The following is a 20,715-nucleotide window of genomic DNA, read 5'->3' on the forward strand; positions in this document are numbered from 1 at the left end:
GCTCTGGGAGAAGGCAGGACAAGCTACATTATTCCCCCGCCTCCCCACCGGCTCTCCCTTCCTCTCCCCCAGCCTGCATCCCCCAGTCACGCACCCCCTGAGGACCAGTCCCAGCCCATCAGTGGAGAACGGCCCGGGGCAGTTGTTATCTGGGCTGTCCGGACTGCGCCGGCCCCGCCCAGATAATAAGATGCCACTGTCCTTCGGGCGGGGGTCCCTCCGAGGCCCAGGGGAAGGAGATTTTCTTCAAGGGTTTTCAGAGTTTGGGGTCCCCTCTTCAAGAGGGAACTCTGTACCCTAGTAACCTCCTGGCATTTCCGTGGAAGGGCTCTCCGGGCTGCCCCGGGCTGCGGTGCGGGGGCGCGGGGGGCGCCGGGGCCGGGAGGCGAAGGGCCCGCTGGAGCGGCCTCCAGGTGCGGGGATGGCAGGAAGGGCCGGGGGGCACCCACGCGGGGGCGGGGCAGCCAGCTCCGGCTGGAGCAGGCGTGGGTGGGGGGCGGGCACCGTCTTGTCCCCGCCCGCTCCCTGGGACGCAGGCGCGGAGTGAGCCGGGGAGGCGAGGGGAGGGCAGGGATCGGGGCGGGGCGGGGCGGAGCCCGAGGGGCGGGGCGGCGGAAGCTCTCCCTCCTCCTCCTCCCCTCCCTCTTCTCTCCTCTCCCTCCCCCCCAGTGGGGCGCTGCCGGTCCAGCTGCTGCTGCTGCCGGGCTCGGGCCGGGCCGGACGCTGCGATCGCCCTAGGAGTGCCCCGGAGCCGGTCCGCCCTCCCTGCCCCCCGGGGCCCCCTCCCTCTCGGGCTCCTCCCCTGGGGCCCCCCTCCCGCGGGCCCCCGCACCTGCGATGAGCCCATGGCCTCGTCGCGGACGCCCGGCCCGACGCGGTCCGCGGAGCCCAGCCACGAGGAGGAGGAGGGGCCGGCGGCGGCGGGGCCAGGGGCCGGCGGGGCTCGGGACGGCGATGGCGACCGCTCCCTGCAGCAGATGCTGCGGGCCATCGCCGAGGAACGGAGGCGCCTCGGCCTCCGCCAGGAGATCAGCGGCCTCGGTGAGGGCAGGGGGCACGGGGCCCTGCGGATGGGGCCCCGGGGGCGGGGGGCGGCGGGCGCGAGGGGGAGGGCGCCGCCTGCCTTCAGAGCCCCCTCCCCCGGGCCGTGCGCCTGGGCCGGGAGAGCGACCCGCGAGGGGCCAGCTGTCAGGGTGCAGGGGGGGGGGGGCGGCAGAGCGCCCCCGGGCCGGGTGCTTGCAGATCCCCGGTGGCAGCTCCCGGGGCTCCCTGCGTGCTCGCTGCCTTTGTCTCCCGGGCTGGGGTGGGGGGGCTGCGGAGGCTGGGACGCTGGGGGGTGGGGGAGGTCCTTTCGGGCCCTCCAGGGGCCCGGGCCCGGGGACGATCCTCCCTTTGGGGACGATGGAGCGGGGTGGCCCCCTGCACCTATTGTTCTAGGTGCCCTTGGGATTCGGGGTCGGGATGAAGTGGGGAGGGGAGAGGGCAGAAGAGAAATCTCCCCACCCCCAGCCCAGCCTCTCACCTCCTCGCAGACTTTGTGAGTCAGACACCCCCTCCCACCCAGGTGAATGACTTCATCTTATTCCCAGCCGAGCAAGAGATTGAGCCGGCCCAGGTTTAGAGCGTTCCTATGGGGGAGGCGGGGGTCCCTCTCCTGGCCCCCATTGGCGGTGGGGAATGGGAAGGCTTTTCCAGGAGACAATAGCCCGCCTCCCGGCTCCAGCTCTGACAGGCTGGGTCCTCTCCCGACTGCCTGGGAACCTCAGGTCCCCTCTGGCCTTCAGTTTCCTCCTTTGTAAAATGAGGGGGGGGGCTAGCTGGCGTTTCAGCCCCTTCCCTAGATCCCCAGGACCGTTAGCTGGGCGCCCTGAACGAATCAGTCTCTTCTGTGAGCCTCAGCCTCCTCCTTGAGGAGGGGCCCTTGGCTTTTTGGGTAGAGAGGGTGTGCGGAGATCCTGGGGCTTCTGTGTTGCTCACCCCCTAAGGAAGGGTTGTGGGGGGGGGAGGCAGAGGTCCTGGAAGCTTGGAAATGGGAACTCCCCCCACTGAAATCAAGAAGTTTAAATAGGGCCTTTCTTGCAAGCAGGGGGAGCCTGAGGCTCCCAGACTCCTTAGACCCCCCCCAGCTTTGTTGTTCCTGGAGGAGCCGGCACCTTGCCTGGGGTGGGGGCAGGGCGGTTCCCTTTGGCAGCAGCGTCCGCCCCGGGGGCAGGAGGCTGTCCTTTGGCCTCACCAGGCCCTCTTGGCTGTCATCTCCGGGGATCCCTCCTCTCTGGCAAAGTGGCCATCAGCCCAGCAGGGGGGCTGTGGGAACATCCCCGAAGCTCGGAGTCGGTGGGACAGAAATGGGAGCTCCCAGGATTGGGGGCGGGCGGGAAGGCCGGAGCGGAGGGCAGTGCCCCGGGCCACAGCAGATGCACAGAGCTGCCCCGGCCCTGCTGCCGCCGAGTGTTCCAGCAGGCCCCCTGGGACCCACCATGGCATCCTGGGAGAGCCTGGCCCTGTCCTAGGTGCTAGGGCTGCTCCGGCCGGCCGTGGGAGCTCCTGGGGGCCTGGCCCTGCTGGCCTCCTCTGCCTCAGCCCCCCAGCAGGCTCTTTCTAATGCGGTGCGCCAGAAGGCACTTGGGAGGGGAGGCCGGCCGGAAAGCTGCCTCGGTGGCTGGGGGTAAGGGGGGTCGCATCCAGACGCTGGAGGGTTTCAGCAGGTGGAGCTCTGAGATGGCTCCTCGTGGGCAAAGGCGGGGCAGTGGGCAATGTGGTCAGATGGGAGGCGGCCCAGACCTGCCAGGGAAGGAGCCTTCAAAGTTAGCTTGGACTGAGCCGGCTCCAGCCTCGAGCGCTGGAATCAGGAGTGGGGACAGGCAGGAGTGAGCAGCAGATGAGGTGACACTCCTCTCTCGGGGCCCCCTCCTGCCCCAGCCTGGCACTCCTCTCTCGGGGGTCCCTCCTGCCCCAGCCTGGCACTCCTCTCTCGGGGGCCCCTCCGGCCCCAGCCTGGCACTCCTCTCTCGGGGGCCCCTCCTGCCCCAGCCTGGCACTCCTCTCTCGGGGGCCCCTCCGGCCCCAGCCTGGCACTCCTCTCTCGGGGGTCCCTCCTGCCCCAGCCTGGCACTCCTCTCTCGGGGGCCCCTCCGGCCCCAGCCTGGCACTCCTCTCTCGGGGCCCTTCCGGCCCCAGCCTGGCACTCCTCTCTCGGGGGCCTCTCCGGCCCCAGCCTGGCACTCCTCTCTCGGGGGTCCCTCCGGCCCCAGCCTGGCACTCCTCTCTCGGGGGTCCCTCCGGCCCCAGCCTGGCACTCCTCTCTCGGGGGTCCCTCCGCCCCAGCCTGGCACTCCTCTCTCGGGGGCCCCTCCGGCCCCAGCCTGGCACTCCTCTCTCGGGGGCCCCTCCGGCCCCAGCCTGGCACTCCTCTCTCGGGGCCCCTCCGGCCCCAGCCTGGCACTCCTCTCTCGGGGATCCCTCCAGCCCCAGCCTGGCACTCCTCTCTCGGGGGCCCCTCCGGCCCCAGCCTGGCACTCCTCTCTCGGGATTCCCTCTCCAGCTGCGGCTTCTCTTGCCCACAGGGCCAGCTACCCTTTGGCCCTGAAGCCAGCTCCTTTGCAACTTTCCCGCCTTTCACAGCCTCCTTTGCTTTAGCGGCTCCTGCGGCCGGCAGCCAATCAGACAGGTGGGAAGGGGGAGGCTTTAGGGACAGAGAATGCGTTTCAGGTGCTTGTTGAAGGTCCAGCTGAAGGTGAGAGCCCCGAGGTGCGCGGAGCAGGACAGGGAGAGGAGACCCGGTGAGATCGCCAACTGAAGGGAGCAGAGCAGGCTGGGCCCCCCAGAGAGACAGAGCGGGAGGAGAACCGGGAGAGCTGAGGAGGAGGGGGCAACGGCCGGGTCCAAGGCCGCGGGGGGGGTCCAGGAGGGTTGGAGAGGGTGCTTTGGATGGAACGGTGGTCAGAGGCAGAGGGTAAGGGCTTAGGAGAGGCCATTCTCAGGGAGTTTAGCCACAAAAGGGAGCTGTCACAGTTGGGCCACGGCAGGGGAACCTTCCCGGGACGATCTGGACCATCCTGGTCGGCAGAGGGGAACCCCTGCTTTGGGATCAGGGCAAGGCCGGGAAGCCCGCGGGCGGAGGGGTTGCCTTGGGACAAGCTCTGGTTCGAGCTGATGGGACCCAGACGAGGCCCGTAAACCAGGGAGCCTCCGCCGCTGAGTTAGCGGGGAGCTGCCAGTCTGTGCTGGCTGCGCCTGGGAGAGATGCCTGGTGACGCCTTGGTTAAGCTCTTAAGTGCCAGCCTGTTCTAAGAGCTGGATCAGAAGGGCCTCCCCCGGGCTGGAGGGAGAGAGGGAGGGCATCCGAGAGAGCTGAAAGGGAGGGCTTCCCCTGTGGGCAAGAGACCAGCCTCTGCCCAAGTGCTTTCCTCGTGTTTCTGTCACCTTAGCTAATGATTCGGCCCCGGTGGCAATGGCTCCGTCTTAGACAGATGGAGAAACTGACTCAGCTGGGTCTCGGCCCACTGAACCTCCCCCGTTCTTAGGGCTCTTGCCTAAGGTCCTTTCCTCTGGAGCCCTCCACTCCTTGGTGGCCGGCCTTGCAGGGAGCATGACAGAAGGTGGCTCTGGAGGTGGGTAAAGCCCCTCCCCGCTACACTGATGCAGTCTGCCCCGGTCTGCCCCTCAGGTCCTGGGACCCAGGAGAGGTTCTTGCCATCTGTGTGGGGCCTCCCCCAGCCCTCCTCCCCTCCTTCTCTGTGCTGTTGAGAGCTGTTCCCTGGCATCCCTCGGGCTCTGGGGCACTTGAGGGGCCATGGGCCCCTGAACACGGAGGCTGGGGTCCTGGACTTCTCAGAGTCCCTCCTCTAGTAGGAGGCGCCTGAGCCAGACCGGCTGTCACAGCACTGATGGCCCACCAGGCTCCTTTTTCCGAGGCTCTAAAGCCTGGGCCCTTGGAGTGGGGGAAGCTCTGGTATTTGCCTTCTTCCTGGAAAGCCAGGCTCTTCCCTCTCCCTTCCTTCCTTTCCATGGGCGTGGTGGGGGCTGTCAACTCGGCTCCAGGTGAGCTCCCGTGATTCTGTGCGGCCTGAGCCGGGACAAAAAGTTTGGACCCTTCTGGTTCCATCTGTGAAATGGGAAGAAGTCTTGTCACCTTCCCAAATTGGCTGTCTGAGCTGCAGCTGTATTGTCAAGGGAACTTCCTCTCTGGGAGTTCCCTAAACTGCTAAAAACCATCCTTCCCCTCCCACATGCTGATCCTGCTTCATGGAGCAGAGGAGAGATCTAGGCTCTAGAAGGCTCTGCTAGTGGGCCCCAAGCTCTGGGCTGTCTGTGAGGGCTGCCGCCGCATCTGGGCACCTGTGGGGATGGGAAACACCATCATGTCTGTGGCCCGAGGACCAGTTGGCCCCCAGGAATGAGGAGCTCTGTGTTTGAATCCCCTCATTACCTGCTTTGTGTGACTTTGGACAAGTGATTTCATTGCATACCTCTGTGCCTCAGTTTCTCCTCTGTAAGATGAGTTGGACAGAGGACAGGTGATTTCTCCTGTGTGCCTCAGTTTCTCCTCTGTAAGATGAGTCAGACACGGAATAGGTGATTTCACCTGGGTGCCTCAGTTTCTCCTCTGTAAGATGAGTCAGACACGGAATAGGTGATTTCACCTGGGTGCCTCAGTTTCTCCTCTGTAAGATGAGTTGGACAGGGGACAGGTGATTTCACCTGGGTGCCTCAGTTTCTCCTCTGTAAGATGACTCGGATAGGGACGCCTCCTGAGATTCCTTTCCATTCTAGCTCTAAAGGAGCAAGGACCTAGCCAGGAACCATGTTTGACTTTTCTCGATGTAAGCCTGCTGCAGAGGGACTTGTCTTAAGCCCCCCAACTTCCTCAGGCTGCAGAGGTGCAGGAAGTGGGATGGGTGGCCATGACTCAGAGTTTTCAGTTCCTTGGCCTGTTGTTCCCCTACTCCCACTCCCACCCCCAGCCCTCCCAGGGCCAGAAGGAGGGCGGGAGGTTCCTGGCTTTGGAATACAGAGCCAGCTCCGGGCTGAGTTTCTCACTTGCTGTTCCCAGGGATCTGTGGTCCCTCCTTCACGACAGCTGATGTTTCTGTAGCTCTTGCTTTATAGGATTTTTCCAAAATTATTTTTTTTTCCAAGTTTCCCTTCTCTGCTCATCACTTCCTCAGTCACTGAGAAGATAAGGAAAAAAAAAAGCCTCTGGTACAAGTACAGGTAGTTAGTGGAACAAATATCCCTCATGGCCGTGTCCAAAAGGGTTTGTCCTCCGAGTCCCTCTGGGACAGGGGCAGGTTTCGGCACGAGTCCTCCGCAATTGTACTTGGTCATTGTGTTGATCCGAATTTTTAATGTTTCTCTTCACGATGTTTTTATTGTGTAACCCGTTCTCCTGGTTCTGCTCACTCTACGTCAGTCCATAGAAGTCTTTCCAGGATTCTCTGAAATCATTTCTCAGAGCACGCCGTCTTCCATCATCTTCATACCCCATAACTGATCCAGTCATTCCCCAAATGATGGATGTTCTATCAGGTTCCAGTTCTTGGCTACCACAAAACGAGCTGCTATCAGCATTGGTGTAGTACTGTTCGCCTTCTTCCTGGAAGAAGGCAAACACCATGTACACTGGTAGGTGCTGTTTCCCTTTCTCTGTGATCTCTTTGGGGGTACAGATCAGTAGCAGTATCGCTGGGCCAGAGTCTAATAGCTTTGGGGCACAGTTCCAAATGTCTTTACAGAATGGCTGAGCCAGTTCGCAGTTCCAGAGGATGTGTCCATACACGTTTTCCCACAGTTCCTCCAGCATTTTTCTTTTTCCATTTTTGTCAACTGGTAGGTGTGAGATGAAACCTCAAAACTTTTCATTTGCATTTCTCTAATTTAATGATTTAGAGCATCTTTTTTTCCCCATGTGACTGATGATCATTTAGATTTTATTCCTTTAAAAAGTGCTTGCCTGTCTCCTTTGACCACTCATTAACTGGAAAATGGCTCTTATAAGTTTGAGTCGGTTCCTTATATATTTCAGAGGTACCCGTTTGCTGCAGAACTTTTTTCTTTCCAGTTTCCTGTTTTTAGCCGAATTGATTCTGTTTGTGCAAAAACATTTTAATTTTATATAATCAAAATGACCCAGTTTATCTCCTGTGGATTTATCTCTTGCTTGATCATAGCCTCCTCTTTCATTCATGGATCAGGTTTAATTCCTTCCCTGCTCTTCCCTGAATCTGTTGACGTTGGCACCTTCCCCAGCGGCCTTTGTCCGATAGCGCGTTCTTGCCCCCCTCTGCCCGTGCGTATTTTATCCCTACTCGGTTCTGCCGCTCACCTCCCTGTTTCTTACCTAGGACCGGAGTGCTTCGGTGACTACGGGAGTGAAGTTTGTGCTCCCAGGCCCCTTTCCTCCTCATCGATAGATTTCCAGCTATTTTCTACATAGGACTTCACTGGGAGGGACGTTCAGCAGGTTCTATTATCTCCATTTTATAGTGAGGAAATGAAGTCCCAGAGAAAGGCAGTGACTCCCCTAGACTCCCATAGCCAGTGAGCAGCAGAAATAGTCTTGGAAGCCAGGTCTTTTCAGCTGTTCCTGAGGAGTCTCAGACCCAGACCTGCAGGGTCTTGAGTCTTCCCCCCTGCTGATATCACAAGGGAAGAAGCTGCAGTCCAGGGAGGGAAGGGACTTTGTGCTTGAGGAGGTCACTTTAGTGTCAGAAGTGGGACTCGAACCCAGGAATCTCTGCCAGGAAGGAGTTACAATGAGAGTGACTGGAGATGGACTCACTACTACTCTGACTGGGCAGTGGGACCAGCCTGGAGCTGAATCCTGCCTCCCTGTTACCTTGGCCAAGTGCCTCGGTTTCCTCTTCTGTCAAGGGTGGACTGGCTGAATGACAAGGCGGGTCCCTTCCGAGGGGATGATTCTGTGGGACTGGAGGAGGGCCTCGGAGTGACCTCTCTGTGGCGTCCCGGCTGGCAGAGCCACTGATGCCCGTCTACCTCGGGGGAGCATCCTCTCTTTGCCTGCTTTCCTAGGGCTCGCCCGCTTGCCCCAAGACGGCAGAGTCGGGCACCATGGGGGCCTAATACAAGGAGGCAGATTTCTGCTCCACTTTGAAAAACATCCTTTTAAAATTACGGACACATTTTCAGAAGCTCGGATGATTCAAAATGAAAACAGAACTTTGTAACTGGAGCTGTGAACTCAGCTGAGGGACCGTGTAGATTAAATTTAGCCTGGTAGTAGTAATAAAATTGCCCTGCTTCTGTGTCCTTTTCTGAACTTCCCCCGGCTCTCCTCTCTCTATTTTTGGACGCTTCGGTGATACGCTTGCTTTGTCTCAGTCGTCTCTCCTTCCTTGTAGTCGGAAACTAGAATGGCGGAGATCGGTCCTTTATTTTTGTTTGATAACACGTCTCTCTCTGCACACCTTCAGCTCTCTGCAGCCATAGTGGCGTGGATCAGAGCTCTGATCTTGCAAAGTTGTTTTTGGTTTAATTTTTGTGGTCATTGTTGGGCTTTTCTGTCGACTTACTCTGTGGAATCTCGCGATGGCTGCTTTGTTTTCCATGTTTATTAGCTCTCGGGAGTTTGCTCCAATCATTTCTTGCATTCCGGTGTTCAGGTTTTTGGAGTTGCTCCTTCTTTGGGGGAAACCTATGATCTTTCAGTCGCTGCAATGAATCTGTTGTACGTGTGCGGCGATTGTTTTTCCTTCTTCCAGATTGTCTTTTACTTCTCTATTTCCAGCTGGTTGTTTTCTCTTTTGGTTCTGCCATTCATCTCTCCTGTCCAGCTTCTTATTTTTCTTTAGCCAAGAGAGAACATGCTGGGGGTTTCCTGCGCCGAGGAAATCCTTAAGATCCTGGGACTCCTTGAGTGTGATTCCTCTTCCTTTGTTTTACAGGATTTACCCCGAGGTGTTTGGGCTCCCTATCTTGGAATACTGTTGCTTATCTCTTCCCTGTCCCTTTATGTTTGTGTTCCAGGTCTTTCCCTGGATTTTCTTCCCCGGGAGATCTTCAGCCATCGCACTCCATGTCCTTCCCTGTTCCCTATTACTAATTCTCTGGCGCCTTCTCTTTGCACAGTGGTTTTCCCGAGGCTCCTTGGCCTCCTCCCACCCTGGACAATTCCCGACCTCTGCCCTGAGGGGCTCTGGCTCTTCACCGATTGCGTAATCTTGGAGTTCCCCGCTGGAAGCTCGGCTTCCCCAGCTGGCTCCTGGCAGCGCTGGCCAAGGGCCCTCCTGGTCCCAGGTCTCCGGCCGGGCACGGATTGCCGTGTGCCCGCCGGAGGCAAGGGGAGAGCGAGGGCGGGGCCGGCCCGGCGGGGCCTCGGCTCCCACCCCTGTACAGAGCAGCGGGCGCTCTCCCCTACGTGTCCCGAGGGACGGCCCTCGAGCCTCGGCTGGGGGAGCTCCGGCCGCCTCTCAGAAGCCGCCCGACGGCTCCTCTCTCAGCCCCCGAGTCTCAGAGGCTGTGCGGCCCCGGTGTTTGGGACGGCCCTCGAGCCTGGGCTGGGGGAGCTCGGAGACAGGAGCTCCCGCCTCTCAGAAGCCGCCCGACGGCTCCTCTCTCAGCCCCCGAGTCTCAGAGGCTGTGCGGCCCCCGTGTTTGGGACGGCCTCCTCCCCTCGCTCCCCTAGAAAGGAGCCCCCTCCTCGGCCGCCGCCTGCCTCACTTCCCGCCCAGGCCCTGCTCTGCCTTCTCCGGGCTCACAAGTGCCGCCGGTGTGTTTGCACGCGGGGCAAACCCTCCCTCCCTCCCAGGGCGTCCCGGCCCGGGCCTTGCGGGCTGCCTAGGAGCCCAGGGGCAGGCTCCGAGCCTTAGCCCCACGGACCCCAAGGGGAATCGCTGCCCTGATTGGTCCCAGAGTGTGTGTGTGTGTGCACACCCCTCCCCCTCCCCCCGGAGCAGACAGCTTCTGGGGATTTAAAAGGATCAGCTTTGACTCCCAGTTGTGTCCCGGGCATAATCAGGAGGCCCCACGGGGGAAGGCCGGGGGATGCCGGGGCTGGGGCTGGGGCGCAGTGACGGTCTCCCAACACCGTCCGTGAGGAGCCAGAAACCTCCCAGACCCCCGAGCGGGACTGGGGTCCTCCCCCTGGAGCCTCCCTGACGCGTGCCAGGGGCACGCTCGGCCTTTAGTTTCTGCGTGCCTGCCCTCACCCCGAGCCAGTTTAACCACTGAGCCCAAGCTCCGTGAGCCGACCCCTCTTTCCCCCCTCCCCGTGAGCGTCCTGCAGGCGTTCCCTCTCTCGGGAAGGGCGCCAGCTCCTTCCTCGGGACGCTGGGCAGACCTGAAATGGAGCTCCGGACCGAGGACGCCTCCCTCCCCCCCATTTTTATTTTTTGCTGAGGCAGTTGGGGTTAAGTGACTTGCCCACGGATGTGTTGCGTCTTTTACCAGATTTGAACTCGGGTCCTCCTGCCTTCAGGGCTGGGGCTCCCACTGCGCCCCCGGCTGCCCCTCCCTGCCCCCTTCACAGGCTAAGCTCCAGGGCTAAGACCCGAAGGGGACTGTGAGCCCTTTGGGGCTGGTCTCTGACCCTGCCTCGCAGAGCCTGCCTCGGCCCTTTACTGGGAGGTGTGAGAAGCCTGCCTCCGGGTGCCCGGGCCTGTCTCCCTCACGCTCTGCTCCGTCCTCGCTATCCCGGGTCCCTTTGTGCGGCTGCGTGTACCTGTCCCAGGTGCCACAGCCCCCCTCCCCCCCGTGGGCGTGTCCCGGGAAGGGGGCGCTCCGACGGCCGCACCCAGCTGGCGCCTTTCTCTCTGCTCGCACCTGTCTCCGTCACGCTCCGGTTCCGTCCTCGCGATCCTGGGTCCTTTGTGCGGCTGCCTGTACCTGTCCCAGGTGCCACAGCCCCCCTCCCCCCCGTGGGCGTGTCCCGGGAAGGAAGCTGACGCCCCTTCCCCACCACGGCCCAGACACGGCCATGCTGAACTGGGCCGACTAAGGGCCTCCGCGTGTCCCGGGTGCAGCGCCCCCGCCGCTGCTGGAGCCCGGAGAGAGCCCTTTTGGGAAGCGGGAGAGAACGGGGGCGGCGCAGCCCCCCGGGGGGTCGTGACTCCCTTCATTGCTCTGCTGGCTTTCCTGGGGGCCGGGACCTCTCTGCAGGATGGCGGACACTGCCCTTCCCTCCTTGCCCTGCCTTGGGCGGAGCCGGCGCCTTCTCCAGACCCCCTCCCCCAGCCGCCGAATGCCTCCGCCTCCTCCAGGAAGGCTCCCTGGCCCCCTGGCCCCCTTCCCTTCTCCTTTGTCCCAGTTACTGCTCCCGGCCTTGCTCCATCCCCTGGTTGACCTGGGACTCCTAGTTTTCTCCGGGGGCCAGGCCAGCACAGGCTGCACTCAGTGACTATTCCCCGGGCTGCATCCTTCCTTCTGTGAAATGGGCTTGCGGTCTCGGGGCGCCTGGGGGACTTAGAAGGGCCTTGGGAGGGGGCGGGGCGGGGGTCTGCAGCTGCTCCAGGAAGGAAGCCGGTGGGTGTCTGCTGGCAGAGGAGACACCGAACGCCGCCCGCCCACAGCTGCGCCCACTTCCTGGCACCGGGCGCTTGGCTAGCAGACCAGGGTCTGGGGGTGCTCCCGAGGCACTGGAGCCTGGCTGGTCCAGAGGCAGAGCGGGGGCTGCACTCTAAAAGCCCCGGCTCCTCTGTCCCCGCAGCCCCTCTGCCAGCCCCGGGGCTTCCTGGGGAGGACGGGCTCGCTCTGGGGGCCAAGCGGCCCCCGGCCGGAAAAGCTGCCAGAGGAAAACGCCTCGCGTGGCGGAGGCCCCGAGGAGGGAGCCCCCAGGTGGGGGCTGGGGGTCCGTGCACACTCCCGAGGGCGCCTGGGCGAGGGCTGCACATGCGGCCCGGGAGGCAGGCCCAGACTCGCAGCCCAAGGTGGGAGCAGGAATGTCAGGGGCTCCCTCCCCAGCCCCCACCCCCACCCCGAGGCAGCGCCTTCCCTGCCCCGGGTGTGAGGCTGCTCTGGGCCTCTTTGTTCTCCGGGCCCAGCTCCTGCCAGGCTGGGGCTCAAAGGCGCCATTCAGGGAGACAGAGGCCCATTCAGCCCAGGCCCCGCCGGGGTGGGAACCGTGCAGGCTTTTTGCCTTCCCTGCCCTGGAGCTGGGCGAGTTTGCGGAGGCCCGGGGCATGCATGGGGTTCTGGGTCATCACCCCCACTGGGCAGAGGGCCCAGGAGGGAGTGGGGGTTGGGAGGCTGTGGGGACTTTGGCCCCCCAGCCCAGAAATCCTCCCTGCCTTCCTTACCCGAGCCTGCCCGGGGTGGAGGGGGGTGGTGAGAAAAGAGTGGGGGAGGAGCTCCCCAGCCCAGCCTGGGAGGGAGGGAGGTTCTGGGGCCGGGCCCTCTGAGGTCAGCAGCTGAGGGATCGCAGCGGTCAGAGCCCAGAAAGGCCGGGGAGAGCTGGGCTAACGTTCGGGGAGAGGGGCTGGCTCTTGCTCTGGCCCCCGGCTGGAGGGAGTTGTGGGTGCCAGGTGATGTTGGGACCCCCGACTGTGTGCCCTGATCACTCCTGGGAGCGCGAGGCCCACAGCTTCTCCCTTGTCTGCCCGCTCATCTATTCGGGGACCTGCAGGAACCCGGCGGCCCCCCCCTAACTCTGCAGGAGCCGGGGAACTCACCCACTCGGCCCCATCAGTGGCTGGGTTTGAGTTCACCCGGGCCTTCCCATGGCCGCCACAGTCCTTCTCCGGGACTCGGGCACGGGCACGGGCACACGAGTCCTGCAGGACGGGCTGGGCTGTGAGGCCAGCCCCCCGCCTGGCACAGCTCGTCGGGGGCAGCAGTGCTGTGGGCTGCCACGGGGGCACTCCTCCTTCCCTGAGCCTTCTGCTCCTCTCCCCTGGCTTCCTGCCCTGTGCTTAGGGGTGCACGGCCCATGCGGGGACATGGCTGGTGACCTGCCGGCGGGCACGGCCCACGTCGCGGGGGATCTGATGCCGGGCATGGCACATGAGGGTGGTCGGTCGCTGGGGCCCGTGCCAGCCTGCTTCCCCCCAACCCCTCCGGCCGCTTCCCCAGGGTGCTTCAAGGATGACCGGATCGTCTTTTGGACCTGGATGTTCTCCACGTACTTCATGGAGAAGTGGGCCCCGAGGCAGGACGACATGCTGTTCTATGTGCGCCGCAAGCTCTCCTTCGTGGGCAGCAGCGACAGCCCCAGTGACGACGGGAAGAAGGTGAGCACCCCCGGGGGGCGGCGTGCCCCAGGTGGTCCCTCTCCATGGCCCACTGGTCCCTGTCCCAGCCCCTCGGGCAGAAAGGTGGGACCCTCTTTCACGGAGGGGGAAACAGGCTCAGAGGGGAAGGGCGCTGCCCACTGGTGGGCTCCAAACACTGCTTGAGGGAAACGGAGGCCGACAGTGGAGAGCGGGGAGACGGGGTTCAGGCTGCGGGACGAGACTGTGGATTTAAAGCATCTTTTATGCTCTCGTGTGAAACCACTGCCTTCATTAGGGCCGATGCTGTGGCCCACTTCTCCCGCCCCGCCCAGGATCAAATCCGAATGGGGGGAAAGGTCCCCGAGAAAAGCGGCCTCGGGCCCGTCGGGCCTGTTCCTGCTCCAGGCGGGGCTGGGGCCTTCCCCCTGTAATCGGGGAGCCCGGCCTGACGCCCCGGGTCCCGGGAAGGGCGCTTCGCCTTCCTTCTGAGAGGGAGCTGGAGGCAGTCCCAGTTTTATGGGCATTTAGGGCAGCTTCCAAGCAGGAGTCTCCTGCCCAGACTGTCCCCACTGTTGGGGGTGGGACAGCGGGCTCCTTGGTCAGTCAAGAAGCATCTATTAAGCACTTGGTGTATGCTGGGCACCGTGCCAAGGGCTGCCACAAACAGGTGGCGGAGCCCGGGGCAGCCCCAAGGGCACCCCCTGTGGCGGGGAGCTCACTCCCTCAGGAAGCCTCTGGGGAACGGCTCCCTTTGGGGTTCTGCTGGCGGGACTCTCAGGGCGGGAGGGGGCTGGGCCGGGCAGCTCACGGCCCGGACTCCCACCCAGCAGGTAGATGTGGAAGTTTACCGGCGGGATTCCAAGAAGCTGCCCGGCCTCGGGGACCCCGACATCGACTGGGAGGAGAGCGTCTGCCTGAACCTCATCCTGCAGAAGGTGGGTGTGTGCCCGAGGGGGGCGCTGACCCCCTGGGGGTCCTGGGACGTGGGGGGCTCCCCGGAGGAGGGGGCCGCAGCGGCCCCCTAACCGCCGCCTGCCTTCTCGCAGCTGGACTACATGGTGACGTGCGCCGTGTGCACCCGCTCGGACACAGGGGACATTCACATCCACAAGAAGAAGTCCCAGGTGAGGTCCCGGCCCCAAGGGTCGTCCCCCCAGGAGTGTCGGGGGCTCTGGGGGACTGTGGGCCAGCCTGCTTTGGCTTGTGTGGGAGCTGTCCCCCCGTTGTCCCAAAGGCCTCTCACGCGTGTGGGTATTTACCCTGGGCCGCGTCCAGGACCCATGTGGCCTGGGGTCCTCAACCCGCCCTGCCCTTCCCCTTGGGCCCCCCACGTTTGCCTCTTGCTCAGCCGCTGACAGTGGCGCCCGGCCAGGGGGTGGGGGCTCGGGGGGCCCCTCCCTCACTCCCCTGCCGACAATCTCTTCCAGCAAGTGTTCGCCTCTCCCAGCAAGCACCCCATGGACAGCAAGGGGGAGGAGTCCAAGATCAGCTACCCCAACATCTTCTTCATGATTGACAACTTTGAGGAGGTGAGGGGCCCGGGGTGTGCCTGGGAGCTCCGCATACAGCCGGGGCTCAATAAATGCTCGGGCTGGGAAGTGGCGCAGCCGGTTCTCTCCCTCCCTGGGCCTCCGACTCCCCCACAGTACAAGGCAGGGCATGGGACCACAGCTGGGACACTCCTGGCCTCCCCCCTACGGGCACCGGGCTGCTCAGGAGCCCTAGGGCACAGGGCCTGGGCTCTGACCCCCCACCCCCACCCCCAGGTGTTCTGTGACATGTTCGTGGGAGAAGGCGAGATGGTCTGCGTGGAGCTGGTGGCCAGTGACAAGGCCAACACCTTCCAGGGCGTCATCTTTCAAGGCTCCATCCGATACGAGGCCCTCAAAAAAGTCTACGACAACCGGGTGAGACCTTCAGGGCCACCCGAGGCAGGCTGGGAGCCAGAGGGGCTGGGCGGCTCCGCTCCTGCCAGCCGGTTCTCAGCCCCTCCCCCTCTGACACCCCTGTTCTCGGCCCCTCCCTCTGACACCCCCTGTTCTCTGCCCCTCCCCCGCCCTCAGCCCCTCCCCCTCTGACACCCCCTGTTCTCGGCCCCTCCCCCTCTGACACCCCTGTTCTCGGCCCCTCCCCCTCTGACACCCCCTGTTCTCGGCCCCTCCCTCTGACACCCCCTGTTCTCAGCCCCTCCCCCTCTGACACCCCCTGTTCTCGGCCCCTCCCCCTCTGACACCCCCTGTTCTCGGCCCCTCCCCCGCCCTCAGCCCCTCCCCTTGAGGGGAGCGCCGGGTCTCCGGCGGGCTCGGTGGCTGAGGGCCTGTGGTACCCCGCAGGTGAGCGTGGCGGCCAAGATGGCGCAGCGGATGTCTTTTGGCTTCTACAAGTACAACAACATGGAGTTCGTGCGGATGAAGGGGCCTCAGGGGAAGGGGCACGCGGAGATGGCGGTCAGCCGAGTTTCCACGGGCGACACGTCCCCCTACGGGACCGAGGAAGACTCCAACCCAGCCTCCCCCATGCACGAGAGAGTAAGGGTGCTGGGGGCACAGGTCAGGCAGTGCTTCCCGGAGGAGGTGGCCCTTGAGGAGCATCCCGTGGAGATGGCGCAGGGAGAGGGGCCCTGCGGGCGGGCCGGGCGGGGCGGGGCGGGGAGCATCCTCTCGGGAGCCCCGCCAAGCAAAGGGTTTCCTGGGGTCGGGGCTGCCTTTGTCCCGCGGAGGCCGGAGGCCCTCCGCCCAAGGTGGCGTTTTCTGCGATTTCCCCTCCCAGTGACCCAAGTCCTGCCAGGGCAGTCCGGGCTCTGTCTGGGGCGGGGGCGCTGAGCGGCGGCTCCTCTGCCCTCGGGGCGGCCGTCTCTGTTAGCTGTGACAGCGCGCGTGTTTCCCCGTGTGCCCCCCGGGACACCGGCCCACCGGTGGCCGGCCCCAGGGCCCCTAGTTCGGGCTCTGGCAGCGGGCAAAGGCCAGACCCTCGCAGGCAGGGCCTCTGCCTCCACTCACAGAACGGGTCTGGCTGCTCCATGTCACAGGCGAGAAAGCTGGGCCTCGGGGGGCTCGGAACGGGGGTGCTTTTCTGGGGGCGGCCTAAGAGGCAATTTCCCTGGGCCTCCCGTGCCCGCGGTGGGGACAAGGGGGTGATCCTCCCCCCTGATTCTCTAGGTGACCTCCTTCAGCACTCCTCCAACGCCGGAGCGCAACAACCGGCCGGCCTTCTTCTCCCCGTCCCTCAAGCGGAAAGTGCCCCGGAATCGGATTGCGGAAATGAAGAAGTCCCATTCCGCCAATGACAGCGAGGAATTCTTCCGGGACGATGATAACGAAGGTGAGCCCGAAGACCTGGCGGGGGGCGTGGCCACGGCCGCAGGCCCGGCCCCGAGGCCCGCGGGCAGGCTTCATCCGTGAGGCCGCGCTCTCGGAGGCCTCCTCCCCGCACCCCAGGACTATGGGGAGAGCTGGCGCCGGGCCAAGGAGCCCTTGCTTACGGGAAAAGGAGGCCGCAGCCACCCTCCCGGCCTGACGCCCGTGTCCCCTCCTCCTGTAGCAGACCTGCACAACACCACCAATTTACGGTCGAGGTCCCTGTCGGGAACGGGGCGGTCGCTTGTCGGATCGTGGCTCAAACTAAACCGGGCCGATGGGAACTTTCTCCTCTATGCACACTTAACCTACGTCACGTTGCCCCTGCACCGGATTCTAACAGGTAACCTCCGGGCCTTGGCCGTGTCCCCTTCCCTGCCCGCTTCGCTCTTGTGGGGGAGGCGGGAGTCTCTGAGCGGGACTGTCTGGCCGGAGCGGGGGATGCTCATCTCCGTGCGGGGCAGAAAATCTGCACACCCCTGACCCGCACACGGCCGGGGAGCCCGCGGAGGAGCGTTCATTACGCATTTGCTGTGTACCAAGCGCAGTCCTGAAGCTCTTCCTTAATCAAGCGGGGCCAGGGAAGGTTTGGGGAGGCGGCGAGGGAGCCGGACTGCCCGAGGCCTGTGCGCTTCCCAGCCAGACTCCCTGACTTGCCCTTGTTGCTGCTGAAAACAGATCCCTTACAGTGAGGAGGAGAGGCCGGGCCAGGGGCCGCCTGGGGGACCAGCTTGGGGACCTGGAGGGGCGGGGCCCACGAGCAGGGGCGGGGACTACACAGCTGGGTGGGGAGGGGCCCAGCAGCCATGCTGCTCAAGGTGAGGCGCTGGGGGCGAGGACAAGGGCGGGCATAAGGCCTCGAGGGCCTCAGCGCGCGCCTTCAGTCCTGGGAAGGACCATGGGCGGCCCAGCCCCGTCAGGGCTGTGAGTGGGATGGGACAGAGCTGGAGGCGGCCCGAGGAATACAGAGAAAATCGGGTTTGCGGAGCCATTCCATTCACTCCACTGTTCTCCCTTTTCTCTCCGCCCTATGCCTTCCTCTCTCTTCTTTCTCTGGTCTTTTCACCATTTTGTTCCTTTCCCATCCCTCCTTTTCTTGTCCTTATGTTCACGTCTCTTACTCCTCCCCTGGTCCCTTCCTTTCTTCTTCCTGTCTTTTGCTTCTCTTCTCTTTATTTCTTTCTCATCACCTCTTTCCTTCTCTTCCTGTTCATCTTTCACTTGCTCCTTTCCTGTTTTTCCATTGCTTTCTTTTCTCTCACCTCTTCCTATTCTCATCTATTTTTTCCATTCACCATTTTTCTTGTACCCCTCCCCGCTTTATTTCGTCTCTTCTGCTTCCTTTCTCTCCTCCTTCCTTCCTCTTGCTCATTTCCTCTTTTCTATTTTCAATACCTCCCCATTCCTTTACTTTCTCATCTTTCCTATTTACTTCCTTTCTTTTATTCCTTCACGTTCCCTTCTCTCCTTCCTCTTCCCTTCTCTCTTTCCTTTCTCCTTCCCTCTCTTCCTCTCCCCTCCTCCTCTCCTTCCCTCTCTTCCTCTCCCTCCTCCTTGCTGTGCTCCCGCAGACATCCTGGAAGTTCGGCAGAAACCCATTCTGATGACGTAGCAGCGCGCCCCGGAGAGCCAGCACTGCCCTGGCTGCCGCTGCCAAGTGCAAGTGCCTGTCTGCCGTGGTTCTCCGCGACACCCGCCGCCACCGCCCGGAGTCCAGAGTCCCGCGCCTGCCCCTGCCTGGCCGGGCTCGCCCGAGGGAAGCCTCTCAGAACACCAGCCGCCCCCACTGAAGTGCCTCTTTCTCCTCCCACGCCGCCCGGCCCCCCGTGCCTGCGCCGCAGACGCCCCGACGAGGACGTGGGTCCGGAGGAGGCCGGCGAGCGGACCGTCCTCACGCTAGCACGGAGTTGGCTTTACAACAGATGAGAACCAGCCGACTTTGCCGGGGGCTGTTTGAACCCAGCAAGGGGAGGGTCTCATGGCGACGCTTGCGTCCTGGCCGGCCCCTCTTCTGGTGACTGATGACTCCGCAGGGGCCAAGGGAGGAGTGGACCCGGGACTCTTGGCCAGGCTGAGGGCAGTCCTTTAAGTGCTCTGGGGGAAGGGGGTTTCCCGCACAGCCGGCCCCCTCCCACTTCCAGCCAAAGAATACCCACCACCCATCTGGAGAAAGGCCACTCCGGGCACGGGCTATGAGAGGGGCGGCTGGACGCCTGGCGGGACCCTCCCAGACCCTCGCGAGAGCCTGGGCCGCTCCATGCAGGGGCGGTGCCCTTGGGGGCTGGGGCGGCTTCTCGTTCCTCTGACTGTACTTTAGTCCCGTTTTTCAGTCCGACACACTGAGGAGCGACGGGAGTTGGCGAAGGTGGCCGGGGGGTGGGGGGAGGGCGTCAGTATATCCTGATGGAGGAAGGAAACTTTGAAGGGAGGCGTGAATGTCTATTTCCATTTTCCCTCCCCCTTGGCGGGCAAGTTCCCATTCTCCCGCTCACGAGGGGCCCGTTTGGTGGTCCTGGCGAGGACGGGGGTTGTCCAGGTCCGTCTGGAATAAACCTGCTGACCTGCTTCCATTGTGGCCGGTTTGGGAGCCAGCCTGGGGCAGCGGGAGGACTCGGGGTGGTCAGCGACTGCAGAAGGCAGTGTTTCCCCAGCTCGGCCTCAGTACGGGGGTGGGAACACCCCAGGCAAGTGATTTCGTTTCTCAGTGCCTCAGTTTGCCCATCTGTAAAATGGGGCTAATCACCTACCTCACAGGGGGTCAGGAGAGTGAGAAGGATGAGCAGCGGGTCACTCACGGGGACAGGTTTCGCCTCCATCAGAATCACATCCCCAGCCTGGGCAATGCGGCCCAAAGTCAGAGGCCGTGCCTCCATCTTGAGACAAGTGCCAAAAGGTTCCTTTTCCCTTTGGGGGAGAGGAATTTCCCAGGAGGCGGAAGGCCCCCTCCCCACCCCACCCCGCCTGTCCAAAGAAGCCCGTCTCTCCCCGCCGTGTGGCGCGCAGGTCCCTGCGGAGGATGCGGATGCTCCACCTGGGAGGGACGGCCCTGCCCAGTCCCCGCACGCCCCCCACCAGCATTGCAGAGCGGCACGAGCCCCTCAGTAAGCCCCAGGGGACACAGTAGGTGGGCCAGGTCTGAATCTGGTCCTGGGGAAGCTTCCCCTGGATCAGGCTCTCGCCTGGGCTCCGGCCTCCACCCGAGGGCCACCATTTCCTTCCGAGAAGCCTGGCTGGGCCTCAGCCCGAGGGGCCGGGCCCGGAGGAGCCGGGGGCCAGCATGGGCAGACTGGGACGGCCGCCGGCCGGAGGGAAGGCACCGCAAGGCGGGCGTTGGAGTAGAGGAAGCAGGCTTAGGAGGGGAGGGGCTGCCGCCCTGCATGTTGTTCCTCTCCCCGGCTTGGCAGGTCCTGCTCCCCAGCCCTGCCCCCTTTCCCCACAGTTAGGAAGGTTAGAACAGCTAAGGAGAGAGGGACGGACCCCAGGTCTGCAGCCAGCACCCCACCCCCAGGCCCACCTCCCATTGGGCATCTACTTGGAACTAAAATCGGAACTCGAGGTCTGGGCCTGTCCAAGGGAGAAACGGCCTAGGGCAGCGAACCCTGGTCACCTATTAAGCGCTTACTGTATGCTAGCCACTTGCGCCAGGCTCCGAAAGGTGGGGGCCCAGGCAATTCCTTGGCACCTTCTGGGAGGGGGCTCTGAGGGTCCGATTCTCGTTTCCTCTCCCCCTTGCTGTGCTCTGTATCTGCCAAAAGCCTAGGACCCTAGAAGGGAGAACAGCTCTTCTGGCTTTGCCTTCATCCCCTGCAGACCTGACCCCTTTTCTGGCTCTTGAGGCTCTACACGTGGGCAGGAGAGGGAGGACTTCCTACATGAAGTCTCCCAGGAGCGTCCCCCCCACCCCCACGAGGCCCTGCAGGCAGGAGGATGCTGGAGTCCCCTTACAGCCCGCGGGGAGGTCGTCTCCTGGTCAGGGGTGCAGCCCCCAAGAGCCCTGGGGCCAGCAAGGCCCCCCAACTCCACAGGGTCCCGAGGAAGGCTGGGCTCTGCTGCTGGAAGGACGGGCGGGGGGAGACGGGGTGTAAATAGCCTCTGTATGTGTCCTGATTGCGTGTAAAGTAGCCACAGCTGTAAACATCTGTTCAGAGCATCTTCCTCCCACTACTTAAGGCTTCTCTGCTGTTTTAGCGCCGTTG

At 63.2% G+C, this 20,715-nt stretch overlaps 1 protein-coding gene across 4 annotated transcripts; it reads left to right on the plus strand.

The window, feature by feature from the left end:
• Window positions 1-649: 649 nt before the first annotated feature.
• KIAA0930 (KIAA0930 ortholog) lies at window positions 650-19,084 on the plus strand. 4 transcript variants are annotated; one of them, XM_051962894.1, is made up of 10 exons: window positions 650-1,041; window positions 13,024-13,181; window positions 13,991-14,098; window positions 14,210-14,287; window positions 14,591-14,692; window positions 14,930-15,070; window positions 15,497-15,712; window positions 16,322-16,484; window positions 16,707-16,862; window positions 18,091-19,084. In XM_051962894.1, exons 1-10 carry the CDS (start codon window positions 846-848, stop codon window positions 18,129-18,131), a joined length of 1,359 nt encoding a protein of 452 aa, XP_051818854.1. In that variant the 5' UTR covers window positions 650-845; the 3' UTR covers window positions 18,132-19,084. The 4 variants fall into 4 exon arrangements, with proteins under 4 accessions (XP_051818854.1, XP_051818852.1, XP_051818853.1 ...); XM_051962892.1 differs by having other exon boundaries at window positions 652-1,041; window positions 16,704-16,862; XM_051962893.1 differs by having other exon boundaries at window positions 652-1,041; window positions 13,994-14,098; window positions 16,704-16,862.
• The last annotated feature ends 1,631 nt before the right edge of the window (window positions 19,085-20,715 follow it).

The sequence above is a fragment of the Antechinus flavipes genome, chromosome 5 (genome assembly GCF_016432865.1).
Source record: "Antechinus flavipes isolate AdamAnt ecotype Samford, QLD, Australia chromosome 5, AdamAnt_v2, whole genome shotgun sequence".
NCBI classification, from domain to species: domain Eukaryota; kingdom Metazoa; phylum Chordata; class Mammalia; order Dasyuromorphia; family Dasyuridae; genus Antechinus; species Antechinus flavipes.

What these genes read in the sequence shown, in the direction of transcription:
- KIAA0930 (XM_051962892.1), top strand. Translation starts at nt 846, where the DNA reads ATGGCCTCGTCGCGGACGCCCGGCCCGACGCGGTCCGCGGAGCCCAGC. An exon ending in TGAACCTCATCCTGCAGAAG is followed by an intron (nt 14,099 to 14,209) that starts GTGGGTGTGTGC and finishes GCCTTCTCGCAG; the next exon opens with CTGGACTACATGGTGACGTG. An exon ending in TAAGGGTGCTGGGGGCACAG is followed by an intron (nt 15,713 to 16,321) that starts GTCAGGCAGTGC and finishes CTGATTCTCTAG; the next exon opens with GTGACCTCCTTCAGCACTCC.